The 22,954-nt window shown below is 48.5% G+C and overlaps 1 protein-coding gene across 1 annotated transcript in view; it reads right to left on the bottom strand.

Moving 5' to 3' along the window:
- Window positions 1-22,437, bottom strand: part of ADAMTS17 (ADAM metallopeptidase with thrombospondin type 1 motif 17) — a 347,079-nt gene extending 324,642 nt beyond the window's left edge. The window contains exons 1-3 of the mRNA XM_047086834.1: window positions 22,359-22,437; window positions 21,500-21,870; window positions 9,569-9,734 (exon numbers count right to left, since the gene is read on the bottom strand). Coding sequence (XP_046942790.1) covers window positions 9,569-9,734; window positions 21,500-21,870; window positions 22,359-22,437 — 616 coding nt within the window. The remainder of the gene's footprint in view (window positions 1-9,568; window positions 9,735-21,499; window positions 21,871-22,358) is intronic.
- Between the last annotated feature and the right edge of the window lie 517 nt (window positions 22,438-22,954).

Genomic DNA, 22,954 nt, shown 5'->3' with positions numbered 1-22,954 from the left:
CAGTATAAAATTATAATCCACATAGAAAATGGTCCAGCGTAAGTGTGAGTGGGCCAATATGACAAACAGCAAGATCAACATCCCAAGAAATTCAGAAGGTGGAATAATTCAAAAGAGACTTCAAATACTTATGGTAAGGATGCCTGGGTGGCTTAGTCAGTTAAGCGTCTGACTTCAGTTCAGGTCATGACCTTACAGTTCGTGGGTTCCAGCTCCACATCAGGCTCTGTGCTGACAGCTCAGAGCCTGGAGCCTGCTTCGGATTCTGTGTCTACCTCTCTCTCTCTCTGCCCCTCCCCTGCTCACACTTTCTCTCTCTCTCTCAAAAATAAACATTAAAAAATTATAGTAATTAGGACAAAATTACCAATCTGACAAAGGGAAGGATAAAATCATAATGAAAGAACAGGGCACTATGAAAAATACAAGGCAGAACTGGAAAAGAGTCAAAATGTAACTTCCAGAAGTCTAGATTCTAAACACTAAAACTGAAAACTCAGTGGTTCGATTAAATGGAGATTAGACTCTATTTAACAGAAATCTGGTGAACTGGAAGACCAATGAGAAGAAATAATCCAGAATACAGAAGAGACCTAATAGGTTAAAAAAAAAAAAATGGGGCTCCTGGGTGGCTCAGTTAGTTAGGCGTCCAACTTCAGCTCAGGTCATGATCTCACAGCTCATGAGTTTAAGCCCCATGTTGGTCTCTGTGCTGACAGCTCAGAGCCTGGACCCTGCTTCAGGTTCTGTGTCTCCCTCTCTCTCTGCCCCTCCCCTGCTCATGCTCTCTCTCAAAAATAAATAAACATTTTTTTAAAATTAAAAAAACAAAACCAGAGGAAAGAACAGGAAGGTGCACATCTACTGAGTAGGAGTTCCAGGAGGGGAATGAGCTGATCACAGAGAAGAGACCCCTAAGACAGAGGCTGGGCCTCTCTCAGAACTGACAGAAGCTATGATTTCTCACATCCAACAATCACAGTGGGTCCCAAATGGGATAAATATGGAAAAAATCTGCCATAGATATACTATAAACACAAAGATAACATGATTTAACCTGCAGAGAGAAAAGACAGGTTACTTGCACAGAATCTAAATTTGAATGGACAGAAGACCTTCTGTAGCAAAAACAGAAGTCAGAAGACAGTGGAATAATATCTTCAACGTGTTGATGAGAGTTAAGGCTAAACCTAGAGTTCTATATTCAGCTAAATCATCACCAAGAGTGTAGGTGAAATCAGGGCAGTTTGGGAAAAACAAAGATAATAATTTAACCCTCGCCAAGATTAAAAAACAATAAACAAACAAAAAAGCAGAAACAGACCCATAAATACAGAGAACAAACTGATGGTTGCCAGAGGGGAGGGAGTGGAAAGTGAGGCAAAGTGGGCAAAGGGGAGAGGGAGATACAGGCCTCCAGTTCTGGAACGAGTAAGTCACAGGAATCAAGGGCACAGCATAAGGAATGTGGTCAATGATGCTGTAATAGCGACATTAACAGAACATGGCATAACATATTAACTTGTCAAATCAGTAAGTTGTACACCTGAAACTAATGTAACATTGTGTGTCAACTATACTCCAAAAAACTAAAAGTAAAAAACAATTTTTTTAAAAAGGAGTTATTTCCAGAAGGATCTTAGACACAGAAAAGTAGGTTGCAAGAAATAATACTGATTAAATTGGCAAATATATAAATAAGTCTAAGTAACTCTAACTGTAAAAATATATAATGTGAAAGTTTATAATCTACTCCACATCCATGGAAGAAAGAAGGGGGAATTGAGAATATCTGGTGAAATCAAAAGAAAGAAAAACAACAAAAAGATACAGAAGCAAAGAAAAAGCATAGTATTGTCAATCGAAAACAAAATATAAGGTGGTGGAAATAAACCTAATTATAAATCAGTAACACCACAAATGTAAAAACACTAACATTGCCAATGAAAAGACAGATATTCTCAAACTGGACATTTTTTTAAAAAATTAGGACACATAATACTTTTAAGAAACACATATAAGCCACCGTTATGGAGAAAGCCTGAAAATAAAAGGAAAAGGAAACATTAGGCAAACATTGACCAAAATAGAAACTCTGACAGTATTAATATTATGTAAAAATAGCTAGGACGCCAAAAGCTTTACTAGGGATAAAAAAAAAAACAAAAAGTCCCATTACATGATAGTAAAAGGAATAACTCACCAGGAATATGGCTCCTACACCTGAATACGTCAAACACTATCACCTCATAACATAAAGTGAAAAATTGATAGATTTGAAAGGTGAAATTGGCCAAACCACAAAAGTTATGAGACTTTTTAACATACCTCTTGGTAAAACGAATACATCAAGCCAGCCAAAAATGATGAGGACAGGATGATTTGACATCACAACAGTTAGAGCTAATGAACACATATACAGAACACCGTTCACAGCAATTAAAGAATACACTTTTTTTTAATTTACACATAAAACATTTATTAAAACAAAAAAAAATGCCTATACTCTAAACCACAATGCAAATCTCAACCACTGCTAAAGAATCAGTATCATATGGAACATAATATTGCCAACAAGCTTCTACTAGACCTAACCCTCCTGTAGACAGCAATTATAAATTTGAACAAAGTATAAAAACCCAATGACCTGAGGGCTGGAAAGTGAGCCAATGCAGGAAGACTCTGGGGTAGGGGGTGGGCAAGGCTAGGAAGAAAAGAATAGCACAGGGGGCTGAAGAATACCACAAAGTCATGCCTTAAAGGGTGGCTTATAAGGGCGCCCGGGTGGCTCAGTCAGTTAAGTGTCTGACTTTGGCTCAGGTCAGGATCTCGCAGCTTGTGAGTTCGAGCCCGCGTCAGGCTCTGTGCTGACAGCTCAGAGCCTGGAGCCTGCATCAGATCTGTGTCTCCCTCTCTCTCTGCCCCTCCCCTGCTTGTACTCTGTCTCTCTCTCTCTCTCAAAAATAAATAAACGTTTAAAAAAAATTTTTTAATAAATAAATAAAGGGTGGCTTATAATCAATCCAGTAGGAGGTCTGTGGTCCTCAGGCCTGAAGACACAAAGGACAGAGTTCAGGGCAACAAAGTGACGGGAACCTAACTGGGGACATGCTAGAAAGGCATTCCCATAACTTAATTACAGTATGTTGTTATCAGGTTTTTTTTTTTAATGTTTCATTTATTCATTATTTATTTATTTTTGAGAGAGAAAGAGAGACACAGCACAAGCAGGGAAGGGGCAGAGAGAAAGGGGGAGACACAGAATCTGAAGCAGGCTCCAGGCTCCAAGCTGTCAGCACAGCACAGCGCCTGAACTCACAAACCATGAGATCATGACCTGAGCCAAAGTCTGAAGCTTAACCGACTGAGCCACTCAGGTGTCCCATGTAACAGTTTTTCGGTTTTTATTTTAATGTTTATTTATTTATTTTTGAGAGAGAGAGAGAGAGAGAGAGAGAGAGAGAGAGAGAGACAGCATGAGCAGGAGTGGGGCAGAAAGAGCAGGAGACAGAGAATCCCAAGCAGGCTCCACACTGTCAGCACAGAGCCTGATATGGGGGTTCGAACTCACAAACCCATGAGATCATGACTGGGTCAAAATCATGAGTTGGGCACTTAACTGACTGAGCCACCCAGGCACCCCTGTTGTCATAATCATTCTATTTTATTACGGTTGCTGTTAATCCCTTTCTATGCCTAATTTATAAATTAAACTTTATCATAGGTGCATACATATAGGAAAAAAACATAGTAGGTACAGGGTTTGGTACAATCTGCGGTTGTAGGCATCCACTGGGGGTCTTGAATGTATCCCTCGGGATGGTGGTTTCTTCTGAGGAGTAAGTTAGAGGGACGACATGGGATGGGGCCGGGGAGATAATCATATCCATAAATGTTAATTTCTCTCAAAAAAGAAAAAAGTTCTGAAGCATATAGGGCAGATCTTAACATTGGTTAAGTCTGAATACTGGGTTCATGGACTTCTGGTTTTGTGTGTGTGTGTTTTGCCTGTCATAAGTACTTCAGATCTAAAAATAATTTAAAGCCACTACATTTGTTTCCTTCTGCCCTATCTCCTCCACCAAAACATAAGCTCCCCGGAGGCAGGGACCATGCTGTGTCAGGCTTACCACAATGTACCCAGTGTCTAGAGGGTCAACAAATACCTAATGGCTAAATAAATGAAAAACAAGAGGAAAAATGTAAGCAGATGACCTCAAAGAGTCACTTCTGGTCTAGACACACTGAGATTCTTTGATTTCATTGTGGATTTGTTCAAGGGGCAAGAATGACAGATTCAAGAAGAACAAGGGAAGCTTTTGGCTCTTAGCTTAGTGCCCTATAGGGTTTCTCTTTCTCTCCCACTTTATACAGAACCAAGGGCATTAAGTGGTCCCCTGACAACAAAGACTGGGGGTACAAGTAATAATAATTATAAGCACGGTGGCTGCAACAGTAGTGGAAATTTGTTAGTGGCTAAGTGACAAGTGCATTATCTCCTGTAACACTCACAAAACCACTAAGAGGTGGATGGCATCACTTAGCTGATGGGACTGAAGGTCAGAGTGGCTCAATCCTTTCTACCTTGTCTGAGGCTCTGCAGCTCCTTCAGTATTTGTTTATCAAGAAAAATACGTGAACAGATGACCAGCCAACTATGACATCTATTCTTATAGAAAGGGTCTCTTCACACAGCCTGTTTCTAATTTCTTCTAAATTTGTTTTCTACCCTCTAGGCATTTGTGAGTGTTCTCAAGAATATGCCCCACACAAGCGCAGCTGGAAGTCTAACATCACTCCTCATCTGCGTGTTCCCCTTCAGCAATAACCCTGAGAAGCAGACAACACTGGTATCATCATGTCAATGTTACAGAGGACAACACAGAGGTGGTTACGGACTGAATTGTGTACTAGAACCCTCAGCAACTTAGAGTACAGTGTTTGAAGAGAAGGTCTTAAAAGGTAATTAAGTGCAGATGATGTCATCAATAGGCTCTAATCCAATATAATCAGTGCCCTTATAAGAACAGAAGATTAGGACACAGGCACGCACAGAGGGAAGACCATGTCAGAACACAGGAAGAAGGTGGCCATCTACAAGCCAAGGAAAGAGGCCTCTGAAGAAACCAACTCTACGAACACCTTGACCTTGGACTTCTAGCCTCCAGAATTGTAAGGAAATAAATGCCTATTGTATAAGTCACCCAGGCTGTGGTACTTTGTTCTGGCAGCCCTAACAAATTACAACAGAGGCACAGAGTTATCAAGGGACTCTCCTGGGGTCACATCCAAGAAAGACAGAGTCAGGCTTCTAGCATGTTCTCCTTTCTTTCCTTTGGAATCATAATTCTTAAACGATCAGTGTCTGCTTTTGGAGTTAATGTTTTTATATGTAAATAAACACTTAAAATATTAAGATGGAGAAACTCTTAGTAGCATTTTAATTCCATTTATGTTGGGTTCTTCTTCCAGTTAAGACGTAGAAGAACATGAAACAACAAAATACTGTATAAACTATGAAGTCATTTTTTTAAGTTTATTTATTTGCTTTGAGAAGGAGCATGAGTGGGGAGGGGCAAAGTGAGAGTGAGAGAGGGGTGGGGGTGGAATCCCAAGCAGTCTCTGCAGTATCGGCACAGACACCAATGCAGGACTCGATCTCACAGTTTGCGAGATCTCACTAACCATGAGATCATGACCTGAGCTGATATCAAGAGTCAGATGCTTAATGGACTGAGCCACCCAGGTGCCCCTCATTTTTATCCACTTGGGCAGCTGAGGTCTTGATGACATTTAGAGTAGAACCAAATTTCAGAGGGATGGAACTCTTCCTAAGTAAGTAAAGACCATTAGCCACATTTATCCCTGGACCACAGATGAGATAAGGAGCTAAGAAGCATCAGACAGAGGATCTTGCGGAAGTGTGGGGGGAAAAAAACAGCCAAATTCTGACCAACCATGTGAGCTGAAATGACGGGTCAGACCTGGAGTAGAGGTGCCCCTAATCTACTCCACCAGATTTTTACCGATATGGTGGCCCATGAGAAGCCGGGATGAGGACAGAAAGCAGAATGATACCTCCGTGGTGATGTGAGGGCTGGGACCGAAGCTCTTTTGGTCCTGCCTCCAGACATGTGAACCAGTGACAAGCTGGAAGTAGTCCAAGTTGCAATCCGAATCAACCCACTTCATCTCCAGACTCAACAGTAGAGTTTACCTCCTGAGCCCTGCTGCCTCTCTGTCACTACAAGAGAAGCTGGCTGAGGACAGGCTGTCAGAGAGAGAAGCAACTTCTGAGGAGCCCCACCTACGTAGCCTACCTGAGGTCCAACCTCCTGCTCTGCTCCTCAGTTCCAAGAGCCCAGGGCAGTGGTGGTGTTGGTGGTTAAGCCAGTTTGGTTTCTGTCATTTCCAACCAAATGAATCTTAATGGATGCAAAGCACAAGCCCCAACCAATTATTTATTGCAGATTATAAACACAGTTGTTATGCAAATTATGGCACAAATTAGCAATACACAATTTCTAAAGACTTGTGGCATCCTCTAAATACTCACTAAAGTGAACTTTATAATGCTATATAAATGAACCAAACAATACTACAAAATAACTGTAATGATCTTTTAAAACAGTCATAACAACTTGAACTATAAAGCAGACATCTAGAGCGCCTGGGTGGCTCAGTCGGTTAGGCATCCGACTCTTGATTTCAGATCAGGTCATGATCTCACAGTTCTAGCCCCACATCAGGCTCTGTGCTGACAGCACAGAGTCTGCTTGGAATTCTCTCTCTCTTTCTCTCTCTCTCCCCCCCCCCTTCCTTCCCCTGCTCTCTCTTTTTCTCTCCTCAAAATAAATAAACATTAAAAAAAAAAAAGAGATATCAATGTCTTTGCAGGTACCATTGTCAGATGGCATATCTGGGTTATCAAGAGCCCACCCGAAACACTGTAGGATTCCTATTCTGACAGTGCCTTGCGGCAAAGGAGTTTTAACATTCTGCCATCTACCTCAACCATCGACATGTTACATCTACCGTGATGGAGGAGAAGACAGAGATTGAAACTGTTACTAAAGTCCATGAAAATGCTAAGTGGGGAGATTCTAAACAGAATCCAATGGAGAAATTAAAATAAGCATAGAAGACAAAAAGTTTTGAAGTCGAAATTGAGACACATTTAAAAATATCCAAACTGCCAATTTAGTTGTTGGGAATAGCCCCCAAAACCTTCAAAAACTCGTGCTGTGACAAAAAAGAAAAATATGAAAAAAAAAGAAAAGAAAAGAAAAGCCCACAGACTCCATATTTTTCATGCCAAGTTCCAACCTGGAGTGATGTTTTATGGATCAGTTTATAAGGTCCTAAAGATAAGGAGCAATAAAGGTGATAGGATAAGACTGTCCTCTCCCTGGGAGCCCCAAAGACTGCCAGAAAGAAATGCAACCTCAGTAGTACCTACAAGAAGGCAGTGGGTCCTCCCAGGAGCCTCCATTGTGCTAGTCCATCTGTCCCTGAAGAGAACAGGGTGGCTTACCACAGTTCAACTCTCAGGTAAATTGAGTGCTTCACGGAGGAGGAAAAATTACCACACTCCTCACCTGCAAGAGCCAGCTGGTTACTCCCAGTCTGGGTCCAAAGTTGGGGCAACGCAAGATCCGAGACAAGGCACAATGCCACATCTGACAGCCATGTTCATCCCTAGAGAATATGTTCCCGTCGGAAATCTTGGATGATTAATCTGATTCATACGTCCGGGAAAACAAAAATGTTATCTTGCTGGTTTCCCAGTAAATTGATTTTCTCAATTTCTAAATTAAATTTCTGAACTCCCAGAAAGTTAATTCACACTAGATAGGGCCTAATTGAGTGTTAATTAGCTAAACTTATTAGAAGGCCCACTGTCTGTCTCAATACAGCAACAAAATTTACAGCGTATTTCACACAAAGCAAGAAGGACCGGGAGGGAAATACACACCTTTCTCCCGTGTCCTTGTACCTACCCAGGCCAGAGCCTGGCACGGCACGGCACGGCACACTGATGGGAGATGTGGGGGCAGGGAAGGGGAGAGGATTTTTTTAAGCAAATTCAGAAATTTCTCACAAGGCTGCTCTTAGTTTAACTTCATCTATATCACATCCTCCCCACCCTGTTTTTGTTCCTTTCCTTCATTACAGGCTAAACACTCTATCAAAAGGGCGCCTTGTAGCCAGCCTCAGAGACAAAAATGCAAACCTGAGCACAATGTTTCATTTGGTCAGCAATCCTTGGTATCACACATGCCCCTAAAGAGGATGTCAACGGGGGGAATGAGACAAATATTCCATGAGATCAGCCACTTGAATAGAGGCAAAAGTGAGAATAAAACGTATTTGCCCTTGGACTTCACTGTGGGGCCCTGCCTGGTGGTTCTCACCTGCAAAAACCCACTTCCGATGGCCCACTGGTGCTATTACTCACGTCTAATACTCCTTAGCACAGTGATTCTCAGCACCAGCTGAACATTAGAACTGCCTGGGGAGGTTTTAAATCACCAGATGCCCAGGCTGTGCCCGAGACCAATTAAAGCAGCTCTCTGGGGGGGCAGGACCCAGGCTTAAGTGACTGTTAAAGCTCCCCAGGTGATGCCCATGGACAGCCAGTGCTGAGTCCTACTGCCTTTGCTATTCCCCCTGCCTCTAAAACAATATATTCACATTAGCAGCAGAAAGTGCACTTAGATGTGGAATGACCAACATTTACTTTGAAAGCAGATTTTTTAAAAAATGCTCCACCGAGACTGTCAAGTGGCTTAAAATAACACACCAACATCAAGCCGAAACATACAACCAACCAACTTACCCAAACCCCTGCTTCCTATTAAACAGTATTTTTTAGGGGCACCTGGGTGGCTCAGTCAGTTAAGCATCCAATTTCGGCTGAGGTCATGATCTCACAGCTTGTGAGTTCGAGCCCCGCATCGGGCTCTTTGCTGACAGCTCAGAGCCTGGAGCCTGCTTCGGATTCTGTGTCTCCCTCTCCCTCTGCCCCTCCCCTGCTCACACTCTGTCTCTCTCAAAAATAAATAAATATTTCCAAGGTCATTGGAATACCAAACCAAGACACTACATTTCTTTATCCAGGTAAGTCTTTAAATGTCAAAAGCACAACTCCCAAACGTCAGCCATGGGGTCCCATGCCCTCCAAGGAGGAAATGCCACCTGTGACAAGCAGTTTATCCATCTTCATCAGGGGACAGTCACAGGAAGACGGCCAGTGACACAGCAGGGTCAATTTCACAGTGACTGTGACATATTCTTAAACACCTGATAAGCCACAGGTGGCTCAAACAGAAGCACAGAAAGCAAGAACCCTGGGTTCTCATCCCCAAGCTACTTATTAGAATCATGCACGAAATGCTAACACCAATCCACATAAAGAGGAAAAGGAAGTGGCCTTAGGGGCAACAAACAAAACAGCTTCAAAGTACCGGGAAAGGTGAGTTCTTGCTCACATGACTTCAGTGCATTTGGGGACATGCAACGGTGCCGAATGGTGTGTGCTGTCAGTCGTGAGGTTTCCCAGACTCACCTGTTAGAACCTTGCAGAGCTGCCCAGGTATCGGGGCCTCGGTGGAGGGGCTGGGTGTCAAGGACCATTTGCGCCTGACCAGGTGCTCTCGTCCGCTGAGTGGGCCCCGAGAGCTGTTGAGTGGCTGGATTAGCACCTGCTCCTGCCCAAGCTGGATGAGGCCAACCTGCCCAGAAAGAGGGAAACGGGACATGAGTCAGCCTCGTTCACACACACCCACGACGCCAACAACCCGAGGGCAGCAAAGCCACCTGGCTATGGCCTGGTCCCCACGTCTGGGCTTTGGCTCTGCGGGTTGCTCCGATTTGCCGAGCCCAAGAACGAGCTTTTGTGTGACTTGAAACATCCCACCCAGTGGCTGTGTTTGGGGAGGGGCGGTGCAGGGGTGCAGAGATATATACCACAGCACCCACTTTCCAGGTTCACTTTCAAAAGAAATGTATTACTTTATTATTAATAAAAAGAAACTTCCTTTTAAAAATTATTCCTTAAATCATCCTCCAAAAGCCCACTTGAGGAAGCAATACCAAAACTGTTGGGAATGAATGACGGTTATATCCTTAATGGGAAAAACTGCAGCTTATTCCCGAGGATATTTAGAATTAAAGAGGATGGCTGGGGTGCCTGGGTGGCTCAGTTGGTGAAGCATCCGACTCTTGATTTCGGCTCAAGGCATGATCTCCCGGTTCGTGAGTTCAAGCCCCACATCAGGCTCTGCACTGACAGTGCTGAGTCTGCTTGGGATTCTCTCTGCCCCTTACTCCACTTGCGTGCTCTCTCAAATAAACAAACATGAAGGAAGGAAGGAAGGAAGGAAGGAAGGAAGGAAGGAAGGAAGGAAGGAAGGAAGGAAGGAAGGAAGGAGGAGTCAGTCCTGTGGTAGGAATAGCTTTGTGATAGGGGTTTCGTACATTTTGTTCAGAACTTGCAGTGTTTGGGACGCCTGGGTGGCTCAGCTGGTTAAGCATCTGACTTTGGCTCAGGTCATGATCTTGAGGTTTGTGACTTTGAGCCCTGCATCAGGCTCTGTGCTGACAGCTCAGAGCCTAGAGCCTGCTTCAAATTCTGTGTCTCCTTCTCTCTTTGCCCCTTCCCTGCTTGGGCTCTGTTTCTCTCACTCTCAAAACTAACTAACTAACTAAATAAATGAACTTGCAGTGCTTAAGAGAACTTGACAGTGTCCAATGAATTAGATTTGTGATTCTAGTTTAAAGTCGAGTTAGATTTGATTTTAAAGTCTTATTAGGTTTATAAGCAATATTAGAAAGTGTAAGACAACTTGAGACTTCCCATGTTTATAGAACTAGCTTATTAGGTTTGGATATTTGAGTATTTACAAAGGGCTCCTCAGCCAACGAAAAAACTTGACAAGGAAACTGAATATGTTAAATTTCTCAATGCAGGTTTAAAGGTTTAAAAGTTGTTAATTGCCAAATTTACAAGAGGGGGCCAAATCTTATCTAAAGCTTCCTTGAAAAGGATTGCAAAAACCTTCCTAGATAAAAGGGGTTAAGAGTACACTTATGTAGATGAGCACAGAGAAATATACATAATTATTGATCATATTGTACACCTGAAACTAATAACTGTATCTTAATTATACTTCAACAAAAATCGTTGGAAAACTTGCTAGATTATAAATAGGATGTTATTTGTTTTTGTTTTTTTTAATGTTTATTTTGAGAGAGAGAGAGAGAGAAAGAGAGAGAACATGGGCTCCAAGGGAGGGGCGGGGGAGAGAAAGAAAGATGGGGGGAGAGGGGGGAGAGAGGGGGAGAGGGAGGGGGAGAGGGGGAGAGGGGGAGAGGGAGGGGGAGAGGGAGGGGGAGAGGGAGGGAGAGGGAGAGAGAGAGAGGGAGAGGGAGAGAGCGAGAGGGAGAGAGCGAGAGGGAGAGAGCGAGAGGGAGAGAGCGAGAGGGAGAGAGCGAGAGGGAGAGAGCGAGAGGGAGAGGGAGAGAGGGAGAGGGAGAGAGCGAGAGGGAGAGAGCGAGAGGGAGAGGGAGAGAGCGAGAGCGAGAGGGAGAGAGCGAGAGGGAGAGGGAGAATCCCAAGCAGGCTCCACGCTGTCAGTGCAGCGCCGAACGCTGGGCTCAATCTCCCCAACCATGAGATCACAATCTGACCCGAAATCAGGAGTTGGACATTTAACCAACTGAGCCACCTAGGCGCCCCTAAATAGGACATGATTTGTAAACTGAAAGGAAAATTTAAGACCTAGGATTTTTAGTTTGCTGCTTTAACAGAGTGAATACTAATTCTAAAATAAATATATACAGTACAGAGAACTTTCCTATCCCTTGGAACCAACGCTGATGGCACGAAACCAGTTTGTGCTCCTTCCCTGGGATACTAGCTGCTATCTTCCCTTCTGAGGTGTCAATAAAGCAAGGTAAACCCCCCACAAGGAACCCGACTGGGTCAGGGCTGGAGAAGGACCCATGTTTGCACACTGGTCTGTACAGTGCCCGGTGCCTCCTCTGAGTGGATGCCCAAGACCATCTTGGCTAACCAGATTCAGTAGATCAAGCAGATCAGTCTTAGGCTGAAATGAGCATCATCTCTTCTCTCTCTTCTACACTATTCTCCAAAGGCCAAGTCATACTGAACCAGGGGCTCTCAAACTCCAGCTGCACATGAAAATCACCTGGACGTCTTTGTAGACCCTGAGAATGTGCATTTCTAAGTAGTCCCCACGTGATACTCACCCCACCAGGCCAGGGACCAGGCTTTGAGAAGCATTGCTCTCCCTCCCAGCCAGTCCTCTGGTCTCAAGGACAGAGCTCCCTCAAGCCAAATGGTAGAACTCCTTTACGTTCTGAAAGGATGCCTGGATACCAAGCCTCTCTGCAAGTACATCAGATCAGCGAGTAAGATCGCCTACAACTTTGAGCCCCCAAAACACAGGGGGAGACCGTACTTACAGCTCTACACAGATCTCAAGGTTTCCATTTCATTAGAACTTCTGCCAAGAACAACTCCGAGATTTTACTGCCCAAATAAAACTGTCTTAAAGTGGCACTGTGTGACCTGCAGGGAAGCACGGCCTTCTTCCCTCTCCTTTGAAGTTAAAACTTGAATTTGTTCACGAAGATACTTCGGGGAGACTGAAGCGGATGCAGAAGGTGGCTGTGGGGGTATCCAGGGCTCCACTGCAGCTACAACTAAAGAAAGCCTCAACGCAGAACACACACCTCCGTGACCGTGGCAAACACTTCCATGTGTCGAAATAAAGTTGGCAGGGATGGCCCAGCACGTGGGATGAGCCCCACGTGGAAGGAACCCTGTGCTCTCTGGAGGATGTGCTCAACCTGGACTCTCCCTGAAATGCTCTGGCTTTGGGAGGCCACAGGCCCCCTTGAGACTAGCACTTTCAGGGCCAGTTTCCAGGCCAGTCTAGTGTTTGCATTCACAAGCTAGCGTAAAAGGCCAGTTAGCAGGGGCGTCCGGGTGGTTCAGTCAGTTAAGCGTCGGACTCTTGATTTCAGCTCAGGTCATGATCTCACAGTCCATGAGTTTGAGGCCCACAATGGGCTCTGCACTGACAGCACGGATTCTCTTTCTCCCTCTCTCTCTCTCTCTCTCTCTCTCTCTCAAAATAAATTAAAAAAAAAAAAAGGCAGCTAGCAGGTAGTTCTAATGCAATACAAGAATACAGCATGGCCCATTGGTGAGGAAGCCGGCAGGTACATACACACAAGCAGAATCTAGCCCCTTGCAGCTCTGCCTCAGCAGGTCTTGTTTGGAGGGGCCCACATGCTTGTTCCTACCCCTTCAGGGGAGGAAATGGGAACACTGGTAAGATGATTATGTGGCCTGATGGACTGCATCCTCCCTGGCAGCTACTTACCCGCCTGGGACCTGACTTGCAAGCAGAGATGTGGCCTGGACCAGCACCCAGGAGGGAAGGAGCCGGGCACAAGGAAGGACATTGCCCTGCCCCTCCCCCAGTCTCACAGTCTGTCACTAGGCTCCCTGAAATGTCTCTTAATGCTCATCCTGCCATCACATTACCAATGACAAAACGTTCTGCTGAAAAGTGCCGCTTATGCCCCTACTCACACGCAATCTAGGCCCAGGGCAAATACTGGTCAGCCCTCTTTATCTTCTCCTGACCTTCCCACTTCCTCCTTTCTTCCTCCCAAAGCCCTCCCTCCTCCCTGGCACTCTGTGTTGCAGCCCACTGCCCACTGTGTCATGGGGCGTCACAACCTAATCGTTTGTTCCTCTGAGACAGGATCACAGTTATTCCTCCTTTATTTTTCCAGTGTCTGCCACCTAACAGTTCCTCAAGAAAATGTGAGTGGCGTGGAACAGAATCAAATGGGCTGGACCGGCATGAACTTTCTGTAGTCTCCTTAACTCAGTGATTCTCATCCCCGGCTACACACTGGAGTTGCTTGGCAAACTTTGGAAACTCCTGATGCCCAGCACCCACTCCAGGCCAACTGAATCCAAATCCCCGGGGGGTGGAGTTCCAGCACTGGTATTCAGAGCTCGCCAGGAGATTTCAAAGTATAGCCAGGGCTGAAAACCATTGGGCTAGCTTTTTTTTTTATGTTTTTATTTTATTTTTGAGAGAGAGACAAAATGTGAGCAAGGGGAGGGGCAGAGAGAGGGAGACCCAGAATCTCAGCTGTCAGCACAGAGCCCGACACAGGGCTCGAACCCATAAACCGTGAGATCATAACCTGAGTTGAAGTCAGATGCCTAACCTACTGAGCCACCCAGGTGCCCCTCCCCCACCCCACATTGTGCTAGCTTTTAAATGGGTGCCGGCGATGCACTTGATTTAGTTGTCTGGAGGCAGCCCGGATTTAAACTGTCTGCATGAACCTGGACCTTCCTCTGACCATGGGGCTCTGCCCCCTGGCTTCTAGCCCACTGCTGCCCTGTGGCCCCAGAAACAGGGCAGAGCTGCTTAGATTTGCATTAACCCTCTGGTCGCCAGCTGTGCTGAGAGGTGAGACACAGGGATATTCCTCCAAGGCCAAGGAAACAGCAGTTATGAGCTTGATGAAAGGGGCCTGCGGACTTCATCTGAAGAGGCACCACAGTAAAGGAATGCCTGTAGCAGATAGGACTGGAAGCCCTGAGGCTGCCTGGTTTTAAAGGATACAATGACCCTCCATGAAACGGTGTTCTTAAAAGAGAAATCTAAAGTTTTCTAAGATGTGGTATCCCACCAAAGAAATGTGTGTCAAATAAAATGCCATCAGGTATAACCTGATATTATAACAGTTCAGAGTGGCTCCTTCTCAATTCTCTTTGTTCTGGTGCTTTCTTTGAAGGGTTTCTGCACTGTGTTAGGAAAGTGTTATAAATCAGATGTCATGAACTCCACCCCACCCTCCGAAGCAGAACTGCCTCTCCTTACAGCGTGGAAAATGCACGAAGGACACACGGGTTTTCATCATCTGCTAACATCAGCACAACTTCTCAGCCATCACGTAGAAAATTAAGATCATGCAAAAAAAAAAAAAACAAAAAAAAACAAAAAGTGTGCCCTATGGATGCTCTAGAACCAAAGCACACACCTGTCTGAGGGGAGGACGCCACGTGACTGCAGACCTTGCTGTCCCATAAAGACCCCACTGGAACTTTGGTACCTGGGGAGCCCCCTCCGAGCTCTTTCGTCAGGAGGCTGTGGCTCCTTGGTTAGCTGGTGTGGGTCTTAGGTCGCCGCCTCCCCATCCATGGGCTAGCGTGGGTGGTTTGAGAGTATGAAGCAAATGGGGTTGTTAGTTTGTCTCTTGCGTGAGCAAGTCTGCTTCCAAGAAGGAAAAAGAATCCTGTGACCTCAGGGCTGCCTGTACCTGCCTCCAACTTTCTGTGGGGGAGGGGGGGCTCAGAGGAGCTCCTGCGGAAGAGGGGCTCCCCAACCGCCCCCCCATGGAGTCCCACTGCCTCTCTCCTGGAGTGCCAACCAGAGCCCCCTTTCAAAGTCCAGCCGCTGCCTCTGCAAACGCCAGGTGCCTAAACTGATTCTTGGTCTTCCTTCTGAAGCCAGCTTCCCCCGCCTTAACATGGGCCAGTCACTGCCAGGCTCTCCCTCTTTCTGATCCCTAGAGTCGGTCACAAAGACTCAGCTCTTCTTCAGAATCTCTCCTGCATAATCTTCCTTCCCATCTCCACCACTCAAGGCTTAAGCTTGTCTCCTCGGGCCTCTGAATGCTCTCCAACTCCAGTGCCTCCTCCACGCTATCACCAGGGACCCCAGTCAATAGCCAGAAATGCTCCCCATTGCTTCTAGGCCGGTGATCCTCAAAATGTGGTCCCAAACCAACAACGGCACTTGGGAATATGTTAGAAATTCAAGCTCTCGGGCCCACCCAGACAGGCTGGATCAGGAGTGCTGGCGGTGGGGCCCAGCCACCAGGGTAACAAATCCTCCAGGGAAGGTGGATTCCAGCTCAAAGCTGAGAACCACTGCTCTAGGATAAATTCCAAATGCCTTAGGTTGGTACCCAGGGCCCCCGCCTGGTCTAAGCCACACACCTGTCTGTTCAGCTCATCTCTTACCATCGCCTTAAATTACCACTCCCACCCCCATTCCGCAGCTGCCTCATGGGCCCCTGATCTGGCGAAGAACCTGGCTTTGGAGGCTTTGGGGTCTCTCCACCCTCTTAGAACCTGAGCCCACCCCCTTTGCTCCAATCCCGCTTCTCCCTGAAGACCCCACCCCACCCTTCTGCCACCATGCAGGCTCCAGTACACCTTCCTTCCTTCCTGGGTGTACCTGGATTGCCTTCTGAGACAGGGCCCACCTTGTATTCCTCTCTGAGCGCCCCCAAAGTGTCCTACACAGGGCAGGTGTGTGATAATGAGCTGTTCATTTAGGCAACAGTGTTGACTGACTGGTTGATTTATAACTGGAAAAGTCTGGGCCCCGTAGGGCAACAGAAGAAACCTGTTTTTAATGCCTTAATGTGCCAGGCCCTCTCCCTAAATGATTTCACAGACTCGATCTTACTTCATTCTATCAACAGCCACACAAGGCTGATGTTATTTACCCGTCATCTTGGCTGCAGACGGGAACGTTCAGAGGAGGTGGCTCACTTAGGATCACAGCCCCAAACGGCCGTGCAGCCTCATTTCCTAAAGAACAAGAACGTGACCATGCATCTGTGTGCAGAGGCGTGCCGGGGGAAAGGATAGCCAGTGACTCTGCATGGTTCCCTCCGACGTACTGACTGCAAAAACATCCCCCGCTGCACACGTCCCAAACCAGGCAGCTGTAGCATTTCAAAGCTCAGGAAATAAGCCCCAAGAATGCAATCAGTCTAGGACCTCTTTGGTTTATCATCTCATCTTGCACTTCTTTCTCTTAAGATGTTGCCAACTAAACAAAAGTTCAGATGGGGAAATCTAGTTACGTGCCGTCAGTAGGACACTGGGGAGGGTTACGCGGCCTAGGTGATCCCCGTGAGCAGTGAGGGTAGAAAGTCACCATGAGGTCACATGACCATTCTTCAGAGGAAGAGGTGGAATGCCCCAGAATCCTCCGATTCAACGTCTTCCCTTCAAATCCTTCATGCCTCCCAAATTTCGCACGATCTTTTCCCTTATTTTCCTTACCTTCCCTAACAGCCACTCAACTGTTGTCTTTTTACAACACTTTAAAAATGTGTATGCATTTTCCAGATACATTTATGCTGTATGTGATAAGTTCTTCAGTAATCTTAGCTGATGAATCACTTAGGATGCTGTGCTCTCCCCACACCTGTACCAATAGGATGATGTCGGACACTGTATTCTGTGCTATTTGCTCCCTTCCGAATGGTCTCCATACAACTTTTGCCACGGCGGATTCCTATTCGGCTGTATGCAATCAAGTGGTGCTGTATCAAAAAGCTGGGCAATTTTATAATCAATCAAAATAGAGTCTGAGAACTCTAAAGGGAGAGGCAGCCACCTCCCACACCTGCCCCTTCATCAGAGGAGTCACGCAAACGCAGGCTGCTTTCTTGAGAATGGAGTCCCCAACTCTTCCGAGCCACCTGCTCACTGACTGACCACAGCCCCACTCTGTCCTTATCTGTCTAGCTCATGGAACAGAGAAGAACATTCTTGCAACGCTCTCACGGAGATCATAAATGATGTGCTACCAAAACAGCCCCCTGCGCTGCGATCAAGCGAACCAGCCAGAGCCAGGTTGAACTGGGCCATCAGGTCAACCCCAGTGACCAACCGGGATGAAAGAGACTCCAAGCAAGGGTTCTGTGGAGTATGGCTGTGACTCCAGAGAAAGCAGGAACATCCCTGACCTCTCTGTCCCTCTGGGGTGGCCCGGAAAATGGGCATGGCTTCTTAAAGTCCCACAGCCCAGAGCTCCTGGATGTCCTGTCTGATCTCAATATTTCTCACAGCATGCCGCAGGCAGGTCACGGCCTCAGCCCAGAAGCGATGGACAGATTCAGGTGGCTGGACTCCCCTGAGCTTACATCCATTAAGGAAGAAAGGCCACCACTCAGCAGCCCAAACCCGCTGGCAGGCGCCTCCCCTGCTCTCTGTCCTCGTGTGTCCTCCCCTTCATTCACTCATTTCAGACAAGGAACACAGCCTTTCCAAAGACTGACACTCATTCTATCCCTTAAAGTTCCATCTCGGCAGCCTGCTCGGGTGAAGTTTAACCTGATTCCAATTCTGCTGGCCTTCTATGAGCTGGTCTGATTCCCAGGAGGCAGCTGATCCAAACTTACATAAACTCTCTGGGGGTGGAAATACCTTCCTCACATGCCCAAAGTTCACTGCTTTGAAATCATACGGCTATAGAAACCCTTCCAAAAACTTACGTGATGTCTAAGGACTCCCTGAAATGTAAATAAAATGAAGAAGCATAAACAAAAAACAATTAATACTTGTACCTATGGTCTTTGAAGAGCCAAGAAGCACAGCCTGCATGGCTTCTCAAGATAAGACAGAGACAGGGAGAACATCCCAGGGCCCATGCCTCTGCCCACAGTCCAAAGAAGGAGGGGCAAAATGGAGCACGAGCTTTGCGTTTCATGCCCCATAAACAAGCAATTATCTATTCTAATCATGCATCTCCTTCCCTTAAACCGATAACAAACATCTCGGAAGACAGCACAGATGCCACGCAGAGGGGAACAGAACATTCCCCCGCCTGTGCACCAAACACTCCACACTAAGCCATTTGGGAGATGTTTAATGCGTCAGGACTTAATTACTACTCAACGTCGGAATAAAGTTTTATTGAATACAGCCACGTCCATCTGTTTATTTACCGTCTATGGCTGCGTTTGCGCTAAAAGGACACTGTGGACTTAACCGTGACAGAGACCATATGGCCCACAAGGCCTAAAATATTGACGATTTGGTCTGTTACAGAAAACGTTTGCCAGCCCTGGGGCTCTACATGATCTTTAGATACAAAGAAGCTATGGAATGCTCCCATCTGTGGACATTAAAAATCTCCTACTTGAGGGATGCCTGGGTGGCTGAGTTGGTTATCTCGTGGTTTGTGAGTTCGAGCCCCGTGTGAGTCTCTGTGCTGACAGCTCAGAGCCTGGAGCCTGCTTCGGATTCTCTGTCCCCGTCTCTCTCTGCTCCTCCCTTGCTCGAGCTCTCTCTCTCTCAAAATAATAAACATTAAAAAAAATTTTTTTTTTAAATCTCCTACTTGCAATAGCTCCTCTCCCACACCTTGTTGCATCCTGTCCTGACGAGCACACCACACACACCACAATCCCCACTTCTCAGTGCTTCCACCAGGGTCGACAGCGACTAACACAACATTGCCACCCACCTGAGCTGCCTCAAGTGCACGTGAGCACCAAAATCAAAGCAAGCTAGAGTGCGATGCCAACGTGGTTAGCCTGAGATCCTGCTGCTCTCTTTTCCCAACATGTCTCCAGGGCTACCCCGCAACCAAGGGGCCCGCTCCAAGTCACCACACTGCCGTCTCTCCCTTCCTGCCTCCAGCCTTCCTCCGTAGAGTGTACTTGGGAAGAAGTGTCCGACATCCAGCTCATACGAACAGGATGAACACAGCAGACTAAACAACAGAGGCGTCTGCTCACGCAGGAATTTTAGAATCTCAAGTCTTAGAGGTGCACCGGCGGCTGGCATACGCTGAACTGAGCCTCTTGGCGGGGTTCCTTTATCTAAAGCACAGCGCCCTCACATGGTGCTGGAGGGAAGGACAGCCTTCCCGAACACCGGAGGACTGAAGTGAACCCTCTCTGGCAGCTCAGATGCCACCTGTGAGAGGGCCCAGCTTTCAACTCTGTGAGGATTTGGAATCCACGGTATCCAGATTTCCACCCTCAGCCCCTTCACAGATAGCTCCTCGCTGGAAACTTTACACCAAGAAGTATAAACTCTGACCTCTAGAGAAACTCACTAAACCACAGCAAATGGGATTCAGATGTTTCCATGTACAGTACAGTGATGTGACCTAGACTTTAAACACTTTGGCAAAAACAGGAAAAATGATGTGGGCCTTCCAGTCCCTCCCAGAACATGATACAGCCTTGACCCGAGTCCTACGGTGATCTGAGACTTTCTCACTCCTACTTAAGACTCCTCACCCACAGCCCACATTCTCTGCCCCCTGTTCCACATTAGCTCCTAACAGGCTCCCTCCACGGTCCGTTTTCCTTGTTTAACCAAAGACGCCAATTTCTCCCAGGCCAGCAAAGAGCAGATCATGCTGATCAGGACTCAGAAAAGTCTTTCAAGGAGAATCAGTGAAAGCCAATCCTAGGAAATTACCCCCAGAGTTCCTCTACAGGGCTGGGAAGAAAGCAGAAGTCTTACATAAAGACTTGGACCCCCAGGCTCTCTGGCTCTGCTGCAGATTCTGGAGGACTTGTTGCATACTGTGTGGGGGAAGGGCTAGAGAATTCTAGACGGTGGAGCAAGATAAGGCAAAGGTGGGGGAAGCCGTCTCTTCTGCCAAGGAAGAACAGACGCAAAAGAATAGCAGGCGCTGCATCCCCAGAGGCCGATCATGACAGGAGATAGAGAAACAACTTGTGCATTTCATGCTCTGAGCCGATACCAAGCTTTGTGGTGGGGCAGCCCATCTGCCAGCCATGTGCACTCCTAGGGGGCACAATGGAGGAGCTGAGAAGCATTTGGCTGGGCACCAGCATGCAGTGAGCAAGCGAGAGCACAAGCGGGGCAGAGGTGCACAAGAACGTCCCCGGCCCCTCCGAGCACTATCACAGTGCCTCAAATGTAGCAGAGCAGGGTCCCCAGGATGGGGTAGCTACTGCCACAGCAAGGGCGCTTCTGGGGACTGGAAGGGCGCTTCCAGGCCTGGCTGAGGGTGGCTGCTTGTGGTATAAGGGAACAAGGGTATGAACACTCCCTCTCTTGGTTCTCACGTTTCAGCTAAGAAGAGAAGTGTAGTGACCTGGCAGGGGACCCCTCCAAACTTTCCTTCTCTGGGTAAACACTCAAAAGGACAGAAGGAAGGTGAATGAGTGCTCACTACCCTACCCCCACATCCAAGAATAGATGCGATATACACCTAAAGTGTTCCCCAGGAGGCGCACACATACACACCTGTGCAGATGGACATCAATAGTGTTCTCTCTACACCTGGGTGAAGTGCTCCCCTCAGTCCAGAGGCCTGACAGGTTTCTTCTCCACCACACCGGTGCTCCCCTGGGCGGACTGCTGCATACCCTCTTATGCAACCCCCGAACAGCGCAGTCCCTGTGCACTTCAGAGGTTCACTACCTGGCTACTGGATCAATACTGGATCTAATTATCCAGAAGAAGGCACTGGATAATTAGACGCTTCCCTTCTCAGAGGCGAGGTTCCCTTCGGACGGCAGGAGAGCACCCCTGGAGGCTGAACTTCCCGCCAAGGCACCCCCACCTCATCCCAACCTCCCCCAGGGACCACCCCTGGCTCCATGACAGAAAAACGCGCAGACCCGCAGGGGGCGCGGTCAGTACCAGGCCGCCGCCGGCGCCGCAGGCGCTGAGCGAGACGAGGGAACCGGGGTGGCCGAGCACGCGGCCCGAGTAGAAGCACAGCTCGGCGGGGCGTCCGCGGCGCCCCGCCGCGCCGGCCTCCTCCACCTCGAAGCCCCGGGACAGGAAACGCAGGTCGTGGCGAAGCTGCAGGTACAGGTCGCGCCCGAAGGCCGGCAGGTGCAGCAGCAGGGCGCGCTCGCCGGGCCGGACTCGCAGGGCGGCTGGGGGCGCGCGGGGGCGCCGGCGCTTTCGAGGCCCGGGGGCCCCGGGCAGCGGCGGCAGGTGCACGTCGTCGGGGCGCACCCGCCGCGGCAGTACCACCTCCACGTCGGCCGCCGCGTCGCCGACAGCTGCGGGGAGAGAGGAGACGCGTCAGCGCGGCGGGGCCCGCCCGCCCGGCCGCCCGCCCTCCCTCCGGCCGCCCGCCGCGCACGGGGTCCAGCGCCGGGCACTTGAGCCAGCGCGGGGACAACGCGGCCCCGGGCGGGCGCTCCCCTCCCTTCCCTCACCCCGGCACCTCTGTGCCGGCCGGCGCCTCCGCCCGGGCCCCGCGCCACCCGGGGAAGGTCTCCAGCCCGGCCGCCCGGAGCACCTCCGGGGCCAGCGGCGCGGCACAGGCATCCGGAGACCCGGCGGCTGCGCTGCCGCCCGGGAGCCGCCTGGAGCCCGGTCCTCCGCCGCGGCCCGCACCCCCTCGGCCCCGAGCGCTGTCAGCGGTCCACCGCCGGACCCCGGCCGCGCAGGCAGGCGGGGGCCGCCAGGATGCCTCGGGAGGGTAGATGGAAGGTGGCCGCGAGAGGCACGAGCAAGGAAGGGGCGGTGGGCGAGGGAGCGCTACCTGTGCCCGGGTCCAGTCCCCAAAAAAGCAGCAGCAGCAAGGGCAGGACGAGAGGAGGCAGCAGGGCGCCGTCACACATGGTATTCGGGAGGAGCAGCCCCCCAGAAGGTCGCGGCGGAGCAGGAGCTCGCGAGGCGGCGGCGCCAGCCGGAGTGAAGCCCTCCAGCCTTTGGAAAAAGTAATTAGCGCTGCGGACAAACCCAACGTGGTAAATCCCAAGCCCCGCCTTCTCCTCGGAAGACAGGGGGCGATTGGACTCTCGCTTTCCCCTGCCCCGCCTCCCGCTTCCCCATTGGCTAGGACAAGTCTAAACCAGGGTGCGTAGTTAGGTTGTAAGCACTTTCTTACACGTGGTTTCTGGGCAGTGGCGGGGACGGGACACCAGGTGGCGCGAGGGAGCCTCCTGGAGCTGCGCTAGCCCGGAGACTTGGGAGGACACCTGACTGGGTCTTCAGAGTTTGTTCTCCTAGTCTAAATGCTCTCTGACCCTGCTGCCCCGCGTGCCAAGAAGACAGGCCGGTTTCAACCATAAAACCATATTCTCTCCGCATCTAGAGTAAAACTAGTTTGGGTTGTCTGCCGCTGTATACTTCTTG

The sequence above is a fragment of the Lynx rufus genome, unplaced genomic scaffold, assembly GCF_022079265.1.
Source record: "Lynx rufus isolate CCGP_SWC_20201006 ecotype Redwood Valley unplaced genomic scaffold, mLynRuf1.p SCAF_21, whole genome shotgun sequence".
Taxonomy (NCBI): Eukaryota; Metazoa; Chordata; class Mammalia; order Carnivora; family Felidae; genus Lynx; species Lynx rufus.
This window is presented reverse-complemented; position numbering and strand designations above follow the sequence as displayed.